The 21788-nt window shown below is 47.2% G+C and overlaps 1 protein-coding gene across 3 annotated transcripts in view; it reads right to left on the bottom strand.

The window, feature by feature from the left end:
• The window catches only part of DAZAP1 (DAZ associated protein 1), a 157238-nt gene that overhangs the window by 9308 nt on the left and 126142 nt on the right, over nt 1-21788 (bottom strand). For 2 of the 3 annotated variants that reach the window (XM_056845585.1, XM_056845583.1), the window contains 4 exons: nt 21627-21692; nt 19616-19723; nt 9959-10007; nt 3396-3478 (listed from right to left, as the gene is read on the bottom strand). In XM_056845585.1, coding sequence (XP_056701563.1) covers nt 3396-3478; nt 9959-10007; nt 19616-19723; nt 21627-21692 — 306 coding nt within the window. The remainder of the gene's footprint in view (nt 1-3395; nt 3479-9958; nt 10008-19615; nt 19724-21626; nt 21693-21788) is intronic. The other variant, XM_056845584.1, reaches the window with a different exon arrangement.

A 21788-nucleotide genomic window follows, 5' to 3' on the forward strand; every position in this document is an offset into this window, starting at 1 on the left:
TACTGTGTTATGTCCCGGGGGGTGGGTGAGAGAATGGAACTGCTCTGCAAATCAGGGGACACATTTCCTTCTAGAGCACGTACCCCAGCGCTCCAAGGCCAATATGAGTGCCTGGGGTACTTAAAGCGAGCTTCCCATCCAGTTAACACACTTTGCTGAAAAACCATACAGTTTTTAGCCTAAACCTGTTCGAATAAAGCTTGCAAGATTTCGGTTTGTCTCAGCCACGCTTAACCCATCAGGCAGATTTGCCTGCAAAGAGCCCAGGGCGTGGTTTGAAGACATGCAGAGTGCAGCGATCCCGCTGGGGCTAAGCAGGCCTGAATCCAGGAGGTGCCTGAGTGGGGGACCGTCCATGCCCTGGGCTCTTGGGAAGAAAGGTGTGGCAGCAATGTGATAAATATACACGATCGCATGGGCAGCGCTTGTAAGGCTCAGGTGTCCCCCAGCACTTGCCACCATCCTCTGTGCAGGTAACACAAACGTCTACTGAATTAGCAGCAGAAAAGAGCAGGAGTCCAGCAGCACCTTAAAGCCTAACAAAATGTCTGGCAGGGTAGGAGCTTTTGTGAGTCACAGCTCACTGCTTCAGATACAGCTAGAATGTGAGTCCATCTATCCTTAAGCAGAGAAGAATGAATTAGACTTCTCCTGGATTGAATAGGGATCTGGGATTCCTGTCTCATTACCAATGCTAATTTCTCTACACCTACTACCCCTCTGCATACCACACCTGATCCAATCATGCCTGCTAATGGCATTTACTTGCTTTTGACATTTACATTGCCATTGCATGTCTAATTCACTCTTCTCTACTTAAGGATAGATGGACCCACATTCTAGCTTTATCTGAAGAAGTGAGCTGTGGCTCACGAAAGCTCAGACCCTGCCAGAAATTTTGTTAGGCTTTAAGGTACTACTGGACTTTTGCTCTTTTCTACTGCTAGTGACAAATTAACACGGCTATCCATCGTGGCCTATTGAACTGAAGGACTGATGGGTGGCGAAGAGAACAAGGGGGAATGCACCTGTCCTAAGCAATGGGCCCCGATGTGCTCAAGCAACCTGGCTGCTATTTACAAAGCAAGGCAAGTTTTTTGCTTTTGCCCTGTTTTAATTGCTTTCAAACAGAAAACAAGGCTGCCAGAGCGGCTTCGTGGCTTCGACGGTTTCATAAATTTCCCAGATGGTGGCAGCATTGCAGAAAGCTCAAGTGCCATTCGTTACACTTAAGGGGATGAGTGGGCCAAAGATGCCAATTTGGACTCCACCTGGTAAACACAACATCCGGACAGACGAGTCAGAACACCTTTGGTCCAAGAGCTGCTTATGGAGGCTGATTCAATACCCTTTAAACATGATTCGGCTTCGACTCCCGTTAAGACCGGCTGTAATATTACGGCAGTGCTCCCAGCCAGGTTTACGATGCAATTTGGTTCAAATTTTGGGGGTGCCTTTTGTGCCTCAAAAGAAACCAGCTATTCCATACCCAACTGCAATAAGGCCTACGGAGGATGCTGCTTTTGAAACGGACGCGTCGGCCCATGATCTTGTTCCGAGATGTTCTGAAGCCCCAGCCGGGGGTATCGTATCTCCTGAATGTTCAGAACTGGCACCAATAGCCACCAGGGAAACAAGAGCGATAAGTTCCTAGCACAGGTGGAATATTCACCTAAGTTACGCTGACCAATATTAACCAGAATACCCTAGTAAGCATTTTTCAGAGGGTTGTGGGGAATCGTTACATGCACATTTTTTCATTTTTGACAAGCAAATTTCTAGTACTTGCAGTAAAATTAGCAGATTGCTGAGAGGCTCCGATCAGAATTTTTAAATTTTTTTAGGGAAGACCACTCAAGCGTGGCGGGACAGGACTCAATTCCGCACACCCCAGTTTTCATGTTAAAAATTAATCAGCAAAACCTTTTAAAACTCCAACGGCGTTCAACTCCGCCATGACAGCCGTTGCTAATGTTTGGACCGCCAAACCAAACTGGATGGTTGCAAACATTTGTGGCATCGCCCCAGAATCCCTCACTGTCGTCCCCCCAGTTTCCTTTTGCAGAGGCCGGGACAATTTCAAGGTAGAGGATGCTCTGCGGGACTACCCAGGCTGGCCACTGCCGCCTCCAGCTTGCCTCCTCGGGGGAAAAGCTCCGCTCTGAGGCCAGCAGCTTCCTCAGAGGAGGGAGGCACAGCCTTCCCCACCCATCCAGCTTCTTAAGTGCCGACAACACAGTATGAAGGTGACAACAACCAAAGGTCACTTAACTGTACTGTGGTTAACAAAAAAAACTATTAGCTATAAAAGTCCAAGTGGGTTCGTATCAAAGTTTCACAGTAAGTGACCCAATCTTTTTCGTTTTTGTTTAGAACCATTCCTTCATGATGCTCTGTCAAGTTTGTTCGAATTTATCCTCCCTGAAAAAGGCCACGGTGAACATGAGGCCTTCCACTCCCCCGACCCCCCGCAAGCTGGAATAGGAAACACGGAACACGCATCTGAAGGAGAGGTCATGGGAAACTGAGCCTTTGGCAACATGGAGATTTCACTGGCGTTTCAAGATAACCTTCCGTCCGGACCATTCAAGTTAACTTCTCTACTTGCCCCTTGGGTGCGTGTGTGTGTTGGGAAGAGAGGGGGTGAAATTCTTGGACGCAAGGCACATGTGAACGGGACAGAAGGCTGAGGACTCTTACAGAAGCGCCTAATGCGGCTTGCCTTTGCTCACAACGGCGCAGCTGCACAAGTATAATGCCCTGGGCACATCGGAAAAGTAATGCTGGATCAACAAAGGAAGCGTTCTATGTATTTCTGTGAAATTTAAGTCAAAGTTTTCATTTCGTTTTTTCAAATTTCAGGAAGCCTTTTTGGTACCGTCTGCTGAAGTACAGCTGGATTTTGCACAGGGTTTGGAAGGGGGAGTCCATCCCAGCTGGGCAGGGCCCCAATTGTCCCGACTGGGTGCGACTTTTGCTCACACGAACCAAGCACGAGCTCAAACACGCCGCCAACCCTCTCTCTGAGGCTGCCCGTTGTGTGGGGAAGAGGGATAATGGCAGATAGTGGTTCGGGCAAGTGTGTCTGCTGACAGGAGCCCTCGTTAAGACTTCCATGGAAACCCACAGTTCCTGGAAACCCAGTTTCAGCCTTCTTAAAGGGTAGGTCTTCAGAAGAATAGGTGGGAAATGGATAGGTGGAAAATGAATTGTCTATTGAGCTAAAGATGTCTCCGGCTTTGGCTTTATCCGGGAGGATTCTTTTCCCTTCAGTGCTGCCCGACCAACACTACCCCCCACCTCCCCAGCTACCAGGTCGCCTTCGTCAGCCAAATTGCCACGTTGCCCCAAGCCTCAGCTTTGTCTTAAGGTAAAATAAAACTACAACTACACACTTTTTTGCCCATGATGTCGTGAAAATGCATGTTGACAGCCTGGTCCACTGATTGTTCGTCCTCGAAAGTAATAAATCCAAAACCTAGCCAACGACGAAGAGTGAATCAAGGTAGCAGGGTGTTGTGACACAAAACAGGATGATGAACAGTATTAGGGGCGGAACCAAGGGTTCGAGCAAGGGTTTCGGGGGGTGGTCTCGGCGGACGGTGCAGGTGGCCCAAAAAAAAAAAACCCAATCCGCTGGACAGGGTGTGCCTGGGTGAAGGGGCACAGTTAGGGGCGTGATCACACACGGGTTAGGGGGCCTTCAAGTCTGCCTTGTGCCTCGGCTATTAACGCTGGGGGGGAAACCCCCAAAAGCAAACCCCAACAGTTCCACGGTTGAATGCTATCGATTTGTTGATGCACCCCCGCCCTCCAATGCCAATGCAGCTTTTATTTGCAACTGAATTTAGACGGTTAAGGGGAAAAGGTGATGGACAGGGGAAGGCGTTGTTTTCTGAAACCCAAGATCTCCCCCTTGGTTTGCATTTTGCTTTGCAGCTAGTGCTGACAGCAGCCATTTATTGCTCTAAAGCGTTCAACAGAAAAAAAAAGATACAGTCTCTGTCACAGTTAGTGTCTCTCTAAGCTTACCCAACAGGGTTGGGTAAGCCCACGGAGCCTTATCATAGAGAAGATTCATATTTAAAAAGACACAAAGATACAGGCCAAAGTAGATTTGCAGCAGGTCAAAATTCTGCTTCCAGCAACAAAACTAAGAAACAAATTCAACAAAAATAAATGGATTTTTTTGGGGGGGGGGCTTTTAAAAAGCACCTCCTTGCGTGCAAGAGACTGGCAGTATAAACGAAGTTGTTAAGTCTTGGTCGAACGAACGGTCTCTGCGTCTGAGTGCGATCGTCTGAAGGCAGGCTTTTCTAGCGAAAAGATTGGCACTTCTGCATCAGAGCCATGCTCAGGGCATTGAGAAAGATTTCTGTTAAGAGCATAAAAGGGGTAGGATGGGGAGTCCTCAAAAGAACGTTTACTGATTGCCTTTATGCAAGGAGCTCATTTTTCTTTTTCAAAGTAAGGGGGAAAGGGGGAGGCGGCAAGAAAACAAAGGTGTGTTTTTTTAAAGGAAAAAGGCACTAAAACCTAGATAAGACGGGGAGATCCGGCTTTTTAAAAAGAATTCTTTCAAAAAGAACAGGGGGGGACAGAGCAAGGAGAAAAACTCAAAACCCAACAACTAAATAGAATTTTTAAAAGAAAGGAATACATAAAGACAAAAATATAACAGAGGTGGCAGATCTACCCATCAGTTTCTATAAAGGGGTTCCAAATACCTAAAAATATCAGCCCACGAGTAACCGTCGTCTACATGCCACGTGTTCAAATACTGACAAGAGTTCTAAGGTCTTTGTTCCATTCTAAGGTCCTACCAACTTGGGCTAAGCAGAAAGTAGATTGGCTTCGTGCACCATTTCACAGGTAGTATGAGCAGTCATCAAGTAGCGATGGAAACCCAGAAGCCCTCTTTCCGGAAGCTGCCCCTGTTGCTGCTGGAAACTGAAATTCCAGAATCAGGAAGCGATACGGCATGTGCCCGGGGGGGTGGGAGATTGAAAATCTGGAATGGATGGGGGAGAAAGAGGTTGGTGAAGATGGTTTATGATTCTGTTATTAGACAGGTGGTCCAGAAGAGGTTGGGAAACACTATGTGATTCTGGAGGAATTTTTTTTTAAGTGTTAGCATTGGAACTAACCCAACTTTCGTTGAGTTTCCTTTGATACTGACCACCTTCTTGCCAATAGTTTCAATGAAACTACCCTTAAGGTGGCAAAATTCTGTGCACTAGCATGCTCAATAAGTTAGAAGAAGGTACCTTAAATTTTAAGCACTTTTATTAGTTATAGTTAATGTATAGAGATTTAGGTGTTTTAAATGTATCATTTGATAAAGTTGTATATTAACAAATTGTGTGTAGGTGTGTATGATGAGGATATGACTTTGCCCATAAATTGGAGTAGAATACAATAGCTATTTATTTAGATTAGAGATTTATCACCTTGGATTAGAGATGTATTGCATTGTTGTAATGGTGGAATCCAATAGTTTTAACATGGCTGGTACTATATCAACTGTTGCTGGTCTATGACTGTAAATAAATTTGAATAGCTGGAAGCCAGCAATGAATATGGTGTAGAAAGACTTACAAAAGACTGAAATGCAAAAAGCAAAAACCATCTGCGGATTAAACAAGCCCAAAAAACTTTTGGGATACCTAAACATATACTTCTCTGAATAATATGGTCATCAACGACATATACTGTTTCGTAAGATGCCGGAGAGGGGGATTGGGGAAGTGGGTTTGGTGGCGACAAACACGGGCCTGGTCTCCTGGAAGTATTCACGGAAGGTGCTGGCAGAGAAGATCTGTCCCTGCCTTCCCCAAGCAGCCTGCTCTTTATCCTGAAATGCCTCTGAGGTTGGAACTGCGCCCCAGAAGCCGAAGACGCTGCAGGACTAGGGGTGGGGGCTGCAGTAACTATGACGAATCACAGGGGAAAAAATCTTTCTCCTTCTTCTGCTCGTCAGTGGAAGATGAAGACAGACAACTCACTCTGACTCCTCATCATGACCATCTTCCGCCCTCTCCCCCTGGTACTGTAATGCGTTTTCCTTGCAGGGCACTGACAGGGTCTTTGAGAAACAGGCTGCTTTGAGAATACGAGCAGCAATCTGTTCCACCAACACTTTCTGTGTGTTCTTCCAGGGTATCAAATCCATTATTTGCTGCCTGCCAACCTGTACCCTACCAGCGATCTTCTAAAAACAGTCTCCCACTGTCCTATTATTTTGAAAACAAGTCTCTACTGACAGAGCAAGTCAAAATGTAAAGGCGATGCCTAGGGTTGCCAGCTCCAGATTGGGAAACACCTGGAGATTTGGAGGGTGGAGCCTAAGGAGGGCGGGGCTTGGGGAGGGACTCCCGTGGGGAATAATACGACAGAGTTCACCTTCCAAAGCAGCCATTTTCTCCCGGGAAACTGATCTGTCGCACCTGGAGATCAGTGGTAATAGCGGGAAGTCTCCAGCCACCACCTGGAGGTTGGCAACCCTACCTAGAAGGGTACACTGTGCTTATATGCTTGAAGAGTTATGTGGTGCACTTGAGGTAAAAATAATGGCCCAGGCCACAGAAAGCCAAGTGGGCCCAAAACAGAGCTGCGAGGAGTTCCACAGAACACTTTCTACTCATTTATTTTCAGCAGGACTTAAAAACACTTGACCGCCTTGAAGTGCATTTCCCTATGCAGATATATTTATGTGCCTGCAAAAACGCATAGGAGTCTGAGAACTCCAAAGAAGTTTGCGGGGGGAAATACATTAATGAATTGGCCCCAGAGAGATCAAAGCTCAATTCACAAAGCGCACGGGGGCAGTCTTGGGCAAGTTGCTACCAGCCCAGCCTGCCCTCGCTGTTTTGTTGTGAGGACAGAGTGGGAAAACACAAAGTCCTTACAATCGTGCACTGGGTGGAATGGCTGGAAGAATGTTCGGGCTTAAGACACCTGGACTGAAGTTATAATTTAGTTTCGGACGCAGCGTGTGACAAGCTCGCAACAAGCCGTTAACCACTCAGGCCAAACGCTCAATCAGTAAAAAGGGGAATAAGGCACTAGGAGGAGGGATTCTGTGTAAAGCTTCCCAAACACTACATAGGTCGGAGAAGAAAAGGAAGGAGGAGGAGTTGGTTTATATATGCCGACTTTCTCTACCACTTAAGGAAGAATCAAACCGGCTTACAATCACCTTCCCTTCCCCACAACAGACACCCTGTGAGGTAGGTGGGGCTGAGAGAGCTGTGACTAGCCCAAGGTCACCCAGCTGGCTTCATGTGTAGGAGTGAGGAAACAAATCCAGTTCACTAGATTAGCCTCTGACACTCATGTGGAGGAGTGGGGAATCAAAACCGGTTCTCTAGATTAAGAGTCCACCGCTCCAAACCACCACTCTTAACCACTACACCACACTGGCTCTCTGATGAACGCAAGGCCCTGAACAAGCAGAGATTCAAAGTAAAAGAAGAAACTGTACGGGCTCTTGACAGCATTTTACAGAATCAGACACTGAGCAGCGGACGTATGCGAGTAAACCCGAGATGGGAATAATTTCTTTAAAATAGCAATAGGCTTGCCTTGCTCCTGGCCGATTGAGGACCCCCCAAGGTGGGTAAAGAACTGGCACCCCTCAGCATCCACACCTGGGCAGGCTTGCCGGTCACGGAAGGGATACATTTGGGAATAAAACGGCAAATGGCATTCAGAGCGACCGGGGCACAAACTGGAGCAACTTTCTTCAACCAAGGGTCTGATCCCGATGTGGCACTCGCGATAAGTGAAGAGACATCACAGGCTGATAAGGGGAACCGTGAGGCACTCTGGAAGAGCGGCTGAACGGAGCGCATGACAAGGGGTACGAGCGGCATGCTTGGAAAGTTGCTGATTGCCGGAACATGCTGCTCAGTGGGGCTGATGTGGGGCTGTGCACAGCCATGCAGAACGTTGCCAGCATTGGGGTGAGGCCGGATCTACGCTGCACCCCTGTAACAGGGACAGCGGCCCGGCCCACGTTTGGTAACGGGCGCTGCCCACACCAGTTGCAATGCGGCACCTGCGGGCAGAGCAACCAAACGCCGCTGTTGTTCTCTGGCTCCAAGACTTTTGAGCCACATTTGGTAAAACGGGACGGTTGTTTTTTTTTTGCTTGCAATTCGCAAGTAGTGATAGCAGTGGGGGGTGGGTGGGTTACGAAAGAAGGATTTTATAAGAGCCACGATTGGAGAGAAAAAGTCTATGGGAATCCTTGCTTCATCAGTGGCCAAGTCAAAAGACTCGATTGTGTGCGGTCTTCGGAGTGGACGAGCAGGACAGAGGTGTCGGCTAGTAGAGCAAATTCCTGTTGCCCTCACTATTTTTAAAAAACCCACCTACGCCCCCACCAAAAGGTGCTGCTCTTTGCTTTATCAGTGAATTTTCCTGTTGAAACAGTGCAAAGCTGTTACAAAATGAGGGAAAGCATCAAAATGAGATCAACCGCTCCCAGCTGCTGTTTCCCAAATATTGAAACTTCGTTTACACTCCAATAAAGTCAAAGCCTGACCCCGCCTTGGTTTGTGGAAATGGCCTGTACCTCTGTGATAAATTATCACCTAGAGAGAAGAAATCTAAAAGAGATATTAATCACAAAACAGTTCACAGAGAGAGAGAAAAAGAGGGGGAAAGAAAGAACTTAATGTTTACTGTACTTTTACTATGAAACACTTAAATATGCCACTAAGGATGTATGTCTAAATTAAAAATAATAACTAAGACTTAACAGTTTAATAAATATGAAGTGAAGAACTGACCATATTGCTTTAAATAATGGGAGTCAAGGAGAAGGAGTGGAGTCGAGATGGCAAACTATTTTCCAGCATGTTCAACATGCTACAGGGTGGCTGGGCGCAAACTCACATTGATGACATTTTTTAAAATACTGCCTCTATCAGCCAACTGAAAGGTGACTGTTGCAATGGAAAACTGGACGACAACAGCAGCTACTTCCCCGAGACTGAAGATGACAAGACATGCTTATTACTCAGCCTACTGACTTAGGGGAAAGCAGTTTTCCCCCTGGCACAAAAACAGGGGATGGCAGAGATCCTCCGCCAAAGCGCTTTTCAAGCAGCAGTTCATCATCATGGGCTCTTAAAACCATGAATATCAACTCTAGTCGCTGGACAAAAAGAAAGGAAAGAAAAGCACAATAAAATTGTATCTAGAAGAAGAAGAGTTGCTTTTTATATGCTGACTTTCTCTACCGCTCAAGGAAGAATCAAACTGGCTTACAATAACCTTCCCTTCCCCTCCCCACAGCAGACACCCTGTGAGGTAGGTGGGGCTGAGAGAGCTCTAAGAGAGCTGTGACTAGCTCATGGTCACCCAGCTAGCTTCATGTGGAGGAGTGGGGAAACCAACCCAGTTCACCAGATTAGCCACCGCCGCTCATGTGGAGGAGTGGGGAATCAAACCCGATTCTCCAGGTCAGAGTCCACCGCTCAAAACCACTACACCATGCTGGCTCTCACCTTGTCTGCCAGGTAGAAATAATTGTAACTCTAAAAAATGGGCTGCTAGGTTTTTAACATGTGTTTGCTTTCTGGAAAAAAAGGAAGGGGGCAGAAAACTAGAAGGCGCTTCCTATTCTCCCCCCCTCCCTCACTTTCTGTTTTGCTATTTGAAGCATCTTAATTCAGGTGTTATATTTTTGTTAAGGAAAACACCCGGGGAGGGAGGGGGTTTGGAGATGGACACGTAACATCCAACTTCAAAAGCACGCACACAACACCAGATGGAACTGCACAAAAAGCCTACATGAAGTGAAGAGTTAACGTGAAAATTCCTGAGGCAATGCACACAACTAATATATAAAAACTGCTTTTCGGGGGCGAGGGAAGGATATGAGAGTTTGCCATCTGACCAGAGGAAGAGGATAAAGAGATTTTCGAGGACAAACTAAATTCTCCTTTACCTCGGGGCCGCTGCTTCTCTGCATCATAGATCATTACCACTTCAGTGACCTGGAAAAAAAAAGGGGGAAACGCTAATGATACTACCAGAGGAGGGTTAACAGCAGCAGCAACATGGGCTGGTTTTCCAAGACTGGGCCACAAAACACAATTAAAGGCTGGATGCATGGCTACCGATATCCAGCTGCTGGAGAATACACTGAACATCTGGTAAGGAGTTTCCCATCCTTAAGATCAGCTCACACTCTTGCTTAAGGTGCCAAACAATACGGAAAGTACAAAAGTACAATACGGAAAAATTCAGGAGGTAGATAACTGGAAATGCAAACAACACAGGAGAAAGCATCAAAAGAAAGGACTTGAGAAACACAGCCCCATCTGGAAGAGCTGGTTTTTATACGCCGACTTTCTCTACCACGTAAGGCAGATTCAAACCAGCTTACAATCACCTTCCCTTCCCCTCCCCACAACAGATACCCTGTGAGGTAGGTGGGGATGAGAGAGTGTGACTAGCCCTAGGTCACCCAGCTGGCTTCATGTGGAGGAGCGGGGAAACAAATCCAGTTCACCAGATTAGCCTCCGCCACTCATGTGGAGGACTGAGGAATCAAACGGGGTTCTCCAGGTCAGAGTCCACCGCTCCAAACCACTGCTCTTAACCACTACACCACGCTGTACATGATCAGCTACTTCTGACCCAATGTAAAATTCTTCTAGAGAAGCTTTGATTAACTGGATGGAAGGTGATGGTGGGGCATAATGCACAGGAGAAGAAAGGGAGAAGCAAAGTGTTTCTGGAGAAGGAGACCAGATGCTGGGGACTGTGGTGAGAATTTTTTGTATTGAACATTAGTTTATATTAAATATTGGTTTGGGTTAAGAAAACCCAATTTTATTAATCTGTAGCTTATTAATCATGTTCAGAGTAACAAGGTCATGTACGCAGTGAGGAAATTGTTTATGAACACAGGGTAACGGATGAACAGATGGTTGTCAGAGACCTGGACATGGCAAACTTATTATGAAACTGGTTCTTGTAGGTTATCCGGGCTGTGTAACCGTGGTCTTGGAATTTTCTTTCCTGGCGTTTCGCCAGCAACTGTGGCAGGCATCTTCAGAGTAGTAACACTGAAGGACAGTGTCTCTGTCTCAGTGTCTCAGAGACACTGTCCTTCAGTGTTACTACTCTGAAGATGCCTGCCACAGTTGCTGCGAAACGCCAGGAAAGAAAATTCCAAGACCACGGTTACACAGCCCGGATAACCTACAAGAACCAATGAACTCTGACCGTGAAAGCCTTCGACATTATGAAACTTATTATGAAACAAAATATTCGCAAACAACTTATAGCCATGATTTGTGAAAACTCATCTCCTGACTAATTTGGCAGGAGGGGGCCATTTGAGACCTCTCTCACACAGTTCAACCTATAAAAGGCTATCAAAGAGCCCAGCCCATCGTCCTTCTAAGAGAGAGACCCATTTCTGTCTCTTCCTTGGAACGACCTCAGAGATCTCTGTTTGTCTGTGTCTGTCAGTGTGTGTGCTGTCATATATATATTCAGTTAAATATTGCTTTCTCTCTTTGCTTTATATTTCCTTGAAAGTATAATAAAGCTGCATGATTTACTTTATACGTTTGGTGTGTGCTGTTTAAAAGTGGCTTGTGTGCATGGTTAAATTCTCTGAACTCTGCTCCTGGTAAGTAGCAGGCAGAGAGATAGCTAATCACGAGGGACCGAGAGAAAGGGGGAGAAGTAAGGAAAATTCTCCCCACAGTATGGTACCGTGAACTCGCTGTGCATTGGCATTCTTTTCTGCTTGCATCTGGACCAGGTAAGTATGCTTCTTTTCCTTTTTTTCTTGTAAGCGTTGTAAGGATTAGTTTTATTTTAAAGCTTGTAATATTTTATTGTAAGGTTCAGTTTTATTGTGAGGATTAGTTCAGTAAAGGGTTAGCTTCAAGGGGAGCTTATTGCTAGGTTTTGTGAAGATAATGCTTGCAGATTTTGATTTTGTGAAGATTGTGAAGATTTTGTGAATATAGTGAATGAAGATTTGTTTAAGTTAGCATAAGTTAAGTTGCTGTTTGTGCAACTTAACTTACCAAACGAACGTCAGGCACACTTCCAGGTGAACCCAGTAAGGGTCTCCAGCAGCCAAATTTCCCTAAGATGACCAAAGGTCTGTCCACATCAGCAGCTGTCTGTGCTAACTACCACTTACCTCCCATTTGTTTATATGCTCAAAGGATAATTCAGAGGCTGAAGCAAGTTGGTAAAAGAAGAAGGGAGCCTTCCCTCCCAGGGATAGCCAAGGGCTAGGGACTGATTCCTCTCTCACCCCAAGAAAAATAATCCCATCATCACCGGTGGATAAACACACCACTCTGTCTGCTGTGAAGAAGAAGAGTTGGTTTTTATATGCCGACTTTCTCTACCACTTAAGGAAGAATCAGACTGGCTTACAATCACCTTCCCTTCCCCTCCCCACAACAGACACCCGGTGAGGTAGGTGAGGCTGAGCTCTAAGAGAGCTGTGACTGGCCCAAGGTCACCCAGCTGGCTTAGTGTGGAGGAGAGGGGAAACAAATCCAGTTCACCAGATTAGCCTCTGCCGCTCTTGTAGGGGGAGTGGGGAATCGAACCCGGTTCTCCAGGTTAGAGCCCATCGTTGCAAACCACCACTCTTAACCACTACACCACGCTTGTTCTAAACAATCCCAAACAGCAACCCTGTCCACAGTGCAAGTGGTGGCAGATTCAGAGTTAACATCCCCAAATCGACATCCACCCCCAACTCGAGTACTCTGATTGCGTCACTTATCCCAAGAAATCAGATGAGGCACAATGCGATTTCAAGAGGATGGCACTTATTTTGAGCTGTCTGAACTGTACCCTTACCTGTACAAATTTTAGCACCACTGTGCTGAACAGTAAAACGGAAGAGGACCTACATCTTCAGACAGGTGGGCAACTTAGTGATAGGAAACCTCAGGGCTATTGATCAAGAAGAGGGGAGGCGGTTCTATTTCTTACCTGGTGGCATGTGGGTCCTCTTAACATGCCACAAACCGAGTTCTAGTTTACACAGGCTCATGAGGAAAGGAGAATAACCTTGAGGTCTCCTCCCCAACATGAACACATCCTTTGGTGGCAATGTATAAGTGTATCTTGGGGTGCACCAACAGAGGCTTAACATTCAAATTGCAAGATGCCATAGTTCCGCTGTACACTGCATTGGTCAGGCCACACCTGGAGTACTGTGTGCAGTTCTGGAGGATGTGGACAGAATGGAGCGGGTGCAGAGGACAGCGACGAGGATGATCAGGGGCCTGGAGACCAAGCCCTATGAGGAAAGGCTGATGGAGTTGGGAATGTTCAGTCTGGAGAAGAGGAGGTTGAGAGGGGACAGGATTGCTCTCTTGAAGTATTTGAAGGGCTGTCACTTAGAGGAGGGCAGGGAGCTGTTCCTGTTGGCAGCAGAGGATGTGTGTGTGTGTGTGTGTGTGTGTGTGTGTGTTAAGTGCCGTCAAGTCGCTTCCGACTCATGGCGACCCTATGAATCAAAGTCCTCCAAAATGTCCTATCTTTGACAGCCTTGCTCAGATCTTGCAAATTGAGGGCTGTGGCTTCCTTTATTGAGTCAGTCCATCTCTTGTTGGGTCTTCCTCTTTTCCTGCTGCCCTCAACTTTTCCTAGCATGACTGTCTTTTCCAGTGACTCTTGTCTCATGATGTGACCAAAATACGAGAGCCTCAGTTTAGTCATTTTAGCTTCTAGGGTCAGTTCAGGCTTGATTTGATCTATAACCTATCCTCTGCTATAAGCAGAGATCTATAAGCAGAGGATAGGACTCACAATAATGGGTTTAAATTGTGGGTGGAAAGGTACTGGCTGGATATTAGGAAAATGTTTTTACAGTAAGAGTTGTTCAACAGTGGAATCAGCTTCCTAGGGAGATGGTGAGCTCCCTCCCCCATCACTGGCAGTCTTTAAGCAGAGGCTGGACAAGCACTTGTCAGGGATGCTTTAGGCTGATCCTGCATTGAGAAGGGGGTTGGACTAGATGGCCTGCGTTGCCCCTTCCGACTCTAGGATTCTATGATTCTGTGTATCTGGTCAGAAAGAAGACCTTGCCACTCCAAGACACACCCCACCAGCTGCAAGGTGCCGGCCTTGTCTCAACCGGTGGGACTCTGCTCGCCAATCACAAAATTATCTGCTCACCAACATCTTCCTTGGCTCTCAAAATTTCCCTGCGGAGGCAACAGAGGCTTTGCTGCTGGAGCAATAAAAGCAGCAACGATGCAGGGGGAAAAAAAAGAAATATGACCAGAACCAGCAAAGGCTTAGGAAGCATCTGCCAAGAAAACCACAATTTCCCCCTTGGGAGTGGTTTGGGAATTAAAAAGGATAGCTGTGTAATGAAAAGGGATACAATTAGACTCTCCCAGCATGACATTTTGGTACTCGTTGCGGGAGGGAGAGAAGACATCTTTGGCAGGATTCACTAAGTATGAACGGGAATGGGTGGGCACTCAACGGAATTAACTGCCCCGCCCCACCCTCTTCAAAGCGCCGGCTTTCAGATTCACCTGGGCAAGAGTCATCGTCACCTGCTCAACATGCTCATATGTTTGCTGACTTTTAAAAAAAAAGCCCCTTTCCATGGTATATTGCAAATCAACTTAAGTTCAGTCATTGACATTCAGCAAACTCGATCTTGCAATAAAACCCGCTGGCTGAAAGTGACTCACTGAGCCATTACTTTGTAGCCCGAGGGGAGATCCTGAATTGCGCTTATGCGCGCGGCCTCACCCCCACCGAGTAACCATGCTTGCTGCAACCAAGGCAAGCGCGGTTTCAGCTGGATGCAAGGAAGGCTAGAAGTGGCCCGCCTGGCTGTGTCGGTTGCCACGGTTCACGTCTCGACCTGCAGCTTGCGTTATTCAGCCACCCACACTATTATGCTGACAAGCTTGTTCTTGTGGTTTGGCTCAACCTCCGAAGCATACCGAAAATGCCGCCCAGCAAAAGTTTAGAAGAAGAAGAAGAGTTGGTTTTTATAAGCCAGTTTTCTCTACCACTTAAGGGAGACTCTAACCGGCTTACAATCACCTTCCCTTCCCCTCCCCAGACACCCTGTGAGGTAGGTGGGGCTGAGAGAGCTCTAACAGAGCTGTAACTTGCCCAAGGTCACCCAGCTGGCTTCATGTGTAGGAGTGGGGAAACAAATCCAGTTCACCAGATCAGAGTCCACCGCTCTTAACCACTACACCACACAGGCTAGGAATAGGAGAGTTCTGGGACAGCAGTACGCGTTCGGCTGCCAACTTTGGCCAGGACTGTTTGGGGCTCAAGCCTCTGTTGACACCCCAAGAATTAAAGCCTTGCTACTTTTAAAAAGCAGGTTGCCAGCACCAGCGAGGAAAGTTTCGGAAAACGGGAACAGGACAGGCAGGTGACAGTTCAGAAACTACCAGGGCAGATGGCTAAGATGTCACAGAATCACAGAGTTGGAAGGGACCACCAGGGTCATCTAGTCCAACCCCCTGAACAATGCAGGAAATTCACAACCCCACCCTCCAACACACACACAGAAGATGGCCAAGGTGCCCTCCCTCTCATGATCTGTCCCATGGTCACCACCGCTGGCCCTCCAATAACCTTCATGGTTAGTTCTCCTTTTATTTCCCTGACTCGGCCTTGGCTGGGATAGAAGGTGAGATATAAACCCAATAAATAAATAAATTCCCATGCCATTGCCTGAAGCTGCTGCTAAAATTTCTGAACTGGTTTGAAAAATGGAGAAACGTAAAACGAGCATAAAAAACATGTGCGTTTACATAAGCTGGAACTTATTCCCAGAACACTGGAGAGGAATAAGGCAAGTGAAATACACCAATACAAGCAGCTCTGATAGAAGCAAGCAATTTTGTGCTTATCAGGAACTAATTTATGTTATTTATAGCCTTTCTCACGGGGACTCCAGGCAGACACACCCCATTAATATCAGCTCCCCAAAATTCAGTTATACTGTAACTTATCACCTGCTATGGCTTTTTTGGCTAATGCATTAAACAGTGGTTCCCAAAGTGGGCAGTACCACCCCCTGGGGGGCGGCGGGATTACCCAGGGGGGCACTAAGAGGCAAGGGGACAGGAGGTGGGCCCCTTCAACTGTGTTGTTCACTAATTTACAATAGATCAAGCTATGGCACCATGCTGGCAAATTTGGTGGAAACTATCATAATTTTTTCACAGACTTTGAAGAGCTGGTACCACTGGATCAAGTTCACCAGTTTTGTTGGATAAATTTCAACTAAAAAGTTTTAATTTGATTTTGAATAGATGTGCAATTAATTGTCACAGTTTTGAAATTTTATTGTTATTACGGTATCTTTAGTGAGTCATGCTCACTAATAATGCTTTTTTTAGGACAGGGTAGGGGGCACTGGGGTTGAGTTTGTAGAACCGAGTGGGCAGTAGCCCAAAAAGTTTGGGAACGGCTGAACTAAAATAAATCAATGAATCAAGTAACATACTACTGTTTGCTGTTCTGGCAACCAACAGCCAAAAGCCTCCTTTTTGGAGATCAGCCCAAAGCCCTCAACGCCTCACAAAAGTGAAAGCTGGAAAAGCCACGGAAGACTAAACCAGCATGGAAAAGGCTATATGAAGCTTACGTTCGACATGGTTTGCATATGCTGGTAACACTCCCCGCTTTAAGTTCAAACCCACTGAGCCACTGCTGTTACGATTAAATAGACTCTGCTGGATTGAAGGAATCCTATTTTAAAAGCTTGCTGGTACAATTTGAGTTCTTTTTCTCTTTAAAGGCAGTCCTAGGTGCTTGGAACATAAAGATAATAGCAAAAGTCGTTCGAGGACTTTGGGGGGGCGGGGTTCGGTCCTTTTTATTTGCATGCAAACCAGCTGAATTGCACTGGTGCAACAGAATGGAGCACACTGAAGGAAAACAAAGGGTACTTACACATAGGATAGAAGGCAAAGTAAAGGTCACTCAGCAGTCAGTTTACTTCTAAGTGGGAAATCACAGAGAGGGAAATCCCCCTTTTCTGCCTCTCTCCCTGGGGGTTACCGCACTTGTATTCCCAGCGATGTATTGAGAGTTTGAAAACGTTATAAAAAATACTGTTCGCACTTTGTTTGGCCCCTTTAGCTGTGAAGACGTCTTCCAACCATTTATAAGCCGTGGTATCCAAAAACCCTTATAAAACGATGTTTTTTATAACATTTTCAAACTCTTAATACATCGCTGGGAATACAAAGTGCGGTAACCCCCCCTGTCTCACTCCACTGGCTTTTCTGGGCAGAAGTAGTAACAAGGAGCTTGCCTGAAAACAGTGAGTCGCTGAGAGACTGACCGGGCAGGGAAGAATAAGAGTTTTTATATGCCGACTTTCTCTACCACTTAAAGGAGAATCAAACCAACTTACAATCCCCCCCCCCACAACATAGAATCATAGAGCTGGAAGGGACCACCAGGGTCATCGAGTCCAATCCCCGGCACAATGCAGGAAATTCCAAACTACCTTCCCCCCACACCCCCAAGTGACCCATAATCCATGCCCAGAAGATGGCCAAGGTGCCATCCTGTGAAGTAGGTGGGACTGAGAGTGTGACTAGCCTAAGGTCACCCAGCTGGCTTCATGTGTAGGAGTGGGGAAACAAATCAAGTCCACCAGATTAGCCTCCTCCACTTATGTGGAATGGGGAATCGAACCCGGTTCTCCAGATCAGAGTCCGCCGCTCCAAACCACCGCTCTTAACCACACCACCACGTTGGCTCTCAGTGTGCGAACACTGCTCCTGCCTTCACCGACCTGCCACTGGAGATTCCTCCAGTATGAGAAATGCCAAGGAGAGGCTGGGGCACCTCACTTCCCCATGCCCCACAGTCAAAGGGAATGGCCCCCAAACAGTCCGGGCTTTCATCCGTGCTGTGCTTTCAAGCTGCTGGGACTCTTAACAGCAGAGCACAGTCCCTATTTCTGATCTTTATTGGGGATTCCCCCTCCTTTCATAGGTTTGATCTGAAATCCCACATTTTGAGCTTCCCCTCCCTGGCAGTCTTTAAGCAGAGGCTGGACAAGTACTTGTCAGGGGTGCTCTAGGCTGATCCTGCATTGAGCAGGAGGTTGGACCAGATGGCCTATTTGGCCCCTTCCAACACTATGAGTCTACGATTTTCCAGCATGCTTGAGGCTTCTGCCAAATATGCCAAGATCTCCCATATGGTTGTGGCTAGTGCGACTCTTTTGTTATGCACAAAGGAGCTGGCTCTTAGTGCACGATTAGAAGGCACACCTGGGGACCGACACCACTTGGGGGGGGGAATCCCTTCCCCTTCATTCCCCCTCAATAAAGTCATCAAGCCTGGTGCAGCTCCCGGCCTCTGCTGCTCAGCCTGTCAAAGCTTCTCCCCTCAACATACGCAGACAGCAAGCCCCGTGTGGCTCCCGGCCTCTACCACCCGGCCCACTGAGGCTTCCTGCCCCCCACCCCCATTGCTGATGATACAAGCCACCACCTGCACAGTTCTGGGCCTCTGCTGTCAGACTCGCCATGGCTTTTTGCCCTCCCCTCACTGTCACCATCTGACAGACGAGGAAGTAGAAGGAGAAGAGGAGTTGGTGTTTATATGCCTACTTTCTCTACCACTTAAGGGAGACTCAAACTGGCTTACAATCACCTTCCCTTCCCCTTTCCACAACAGACACCCTGGGAGGTAGGTGGGGCTGAGAGAGCTCTAAGAGAGCTGTGACTTGCCCAAGGTCACCCAGCTGGCTTCGTGTGTAAGAGTGGGGAAACAAATCCAGTTCACCAGATTAGCCTCCGCCGCTCATGTGGACGAGTGGGGAATCGAACCCGGTTCTCCAGATCAGAGTCCACAGCTCTTAACCACTACACCATGCTGGACCACATGCGCAAACAATGCTTTTGTTTGGGGGAGATTTGACCCCCCCCCCATTTTTTAAACCTTTTCAGGTATTTCCAAAAGCCTGAGCAATCCCCCAAATTTGCCAAACTATCGGTTTTTAGTCAGCATGTGCCTGATCTACGGATTTAAGTATCCAGAGTAGGTCGCACTTGAGTATTAGATATAAGATTATAGGAGGCTGCTGAAACCCTCCCCTCCCCCACACCTGAGTCTCCAGCTGAATAAAATATTAACAGAATGTGAAAGCAGCCAGAACAGTTCATCAAATGAAACTGCAGATAGATCTTGCCCAAAGAATGGCTTGTCCTGGGAGATATTTCACTGATCTCCTGCAAGGCAATATTTCAAGGAGATCTTTCACTAATTTCATTTGAGGCAAATGGATGCACAGACGGCAGTAAATATTGAACAACTTTCTAAAACTTCGAACTTCAAGACCTTTTTTTAAGGGCAAATCAACAGCTCTGGGCTTGCACAACAGCATTTCTTGGGGATACAACAGATTTGTCATTCCAAAAATGGCACACAATAGAGCCGAAGCCCTTTCCTGTCAAACGGCAAGAAACCCAGCTCTAAAAGAGGGGTGATCATTTACCAGGCGCAAGACGTCACTTTGAGGACCGTAAGGTACCAAAAAAGGGAGCAGACGGGGCTGCTTTCAAGAAACGGCCACCCACCACCACGGTTAACTCACCACTCCAAACTTTTTGAAGTATTCCCTGAGCTCCGTCTCACCACAGTTGTGAGGGATCCCACCGACAAAAATTTTATTCGATTTATTGTCGCTCCTGGATCCTTTCTGCCAGGACAAAACAAACAAAAAAGTTTTATTAACCCTAGAATTGAGTTGTGACATTTTCTTAGGCCTCCCCTTAGGGGAGGGGCCATGGCTCAGTGGTAGAGCATCTGCTTGGCATGCAGAAGGTCCCAGGATCAATCTCCGGCATCTCCAGTTAAAGGGAATTAGGCAAGTAGGTGATGGGAAAGATCTCTGCCCGAGACCCTGGAGAGCCGCTGCCAGTCTGAGTAGACAATACTGACTTTGATGGACCAAGGGTCTGATTCAGTATAAGGCAGCTTCATTTGTTTCTTCACAGGGGGAAGCACACTGCGTGAAGGCAAGCAGCCACAAGCGACTCTGTGCTCAGGCTGCATCTCTGGCTGCAAGCCCGGCTGTCCACAGTTAACGGTAACAAGTAAAAGCACAAACGATGCTTTCCATTGTCTTGCAATCTGTAGGGTCAGCTCTGGCTCGAGAGGCCTTCCCTATTCAGTCTGCCCGTCCCTTCCAGCCAGCCGAGGCTTGGAGCAGAATGCAGAGGAAGAGATCCGGAGGGAAAGACTTGCATCAGCACCAAGTCGGCTGCTGCCATGAGATGAGGGTTGGAGAATCGGGGGGGGGGGGGAGACGTGAGGCTGGTAAAGAGGGGACAGGAGAACGGATGAAGTTTTTTTCGGGCCCCACGACACTGACTCACGGTTCAGCAGCAGATGCCACATTTTAGCCAGATGCAATCACTAAATCAAGATATTTATCAGTCACATCTGAAAAAAGTTATGTATCCACAAAGGGGGGGGCAATTAAAGTAACTGCATAAAACCCCTTCGCCCTGACCTGGATGGCCCAGGCTAGCCTGATCTCGTCAGATCTTAGAAGCTAAGCAGGGTCGGCCCTGGTTAGTATTTGGATGGGAGACCACCAAGGAAACCAGGGTTGCTGTGCAGAGGAAGGCACTGGCAAACCACCTCTGTTAGTCTCTTGCCATGAAAACCCCAAAAAGGGGTCGCCATAGGTCGGCTGCAACTTGACGGCACTTTACACACACACACACACACACACACAACCCCTTCACAAAGTGGCATTTTCTAGGGCATCATGCAGTGCCTTCTCCATCATGGCAATGGTGTACGGTTCTGGTCACCACACCTAATAAAAGGGATATTGCAGAGCTGGAGAAGGTGCAGAAAAGAGCAACCAATGTCATCAGGGGGCTAGAGCAACTACCCTGTCCTGAGAGCTCAGTTTGTTTCTGCTGGTGCACATGGATCTCACCTCCTGCTTTGAGCTTGCGAACAAAGCTCTTCAAAGTCTGGACAAGACAAAACAAGGGGTGAATGCCTCAGCGCTTCTGTCATGGGATGGAGGGGAACAGTTGCTCAAAACAGCTTGAGACCTTCGTATCTTCGGGACCGCCTCTCCTGGTATACACCCACCCCCAAAGATCTTTACGATCATCTGATAATAACTTACTGGTTGTCCCTGGCCCTAAGGATGCACAGCTGTCCTCTCTGGTGGGATGCTCTGCCCGGTGACATCAGGGTCCTGCGGGACCTTAAAAGAGTTCCACAGGGCCTGTAAGACGGAGCTATTCTGCCAGGCCTATAGTTGAGGGAAGCTGTGGGTATTAGATCTGCTGGCCTCCCTACCCCCCACTCCAGACTATATATTATAACAACTGAGGGGGGTAGCCTGCTGTCTATCTCCGTCAGAATGATTGGAATGATGCACCACCTTGGGATTCTTGGGGATTGCTTTTAAATTGAGGTTTGATTGTTTTAAATTTAGGATTTACTGTTATTTTTATTGTTTTAAGATTTCATTGAAATTTGTTACCCACTCTGAGCCTGGCATTGGCCGGGGAGGGCGGGCCACAAATCGCAAAAACAAACAAACAAGGTCTACAGCAGTCAGGTGGTTCTCTTACCCATCCCTCCTTTGGTCGTGTCCTCTCTGGTTGCATTCCTCGAGGGGTACAGGGCTTTGGATCGATCTGTTAAACAAGACCACAGGATGAAGCAGACTGCCGGGGGGGGGGGGAGAACCACTGGTGGTCTTCCAAGATACAGCTGTAAATGTAATAAGCTAT

This window comes from Euleptes europaea, chromosome 2, assembly GCF_029931775.1.
Source record: "Euleptes europaea isolate rEulEur1 chromosome 2, rEulEur1.hap1, whole genome shotgun sequence".
Taxonomy (NCBI): Eukaryota; Metazoa; Chordata; class Lepidosauria; order Squamata; family Sphaerodactylidae; genus Euleptes; species Euleptes europaea.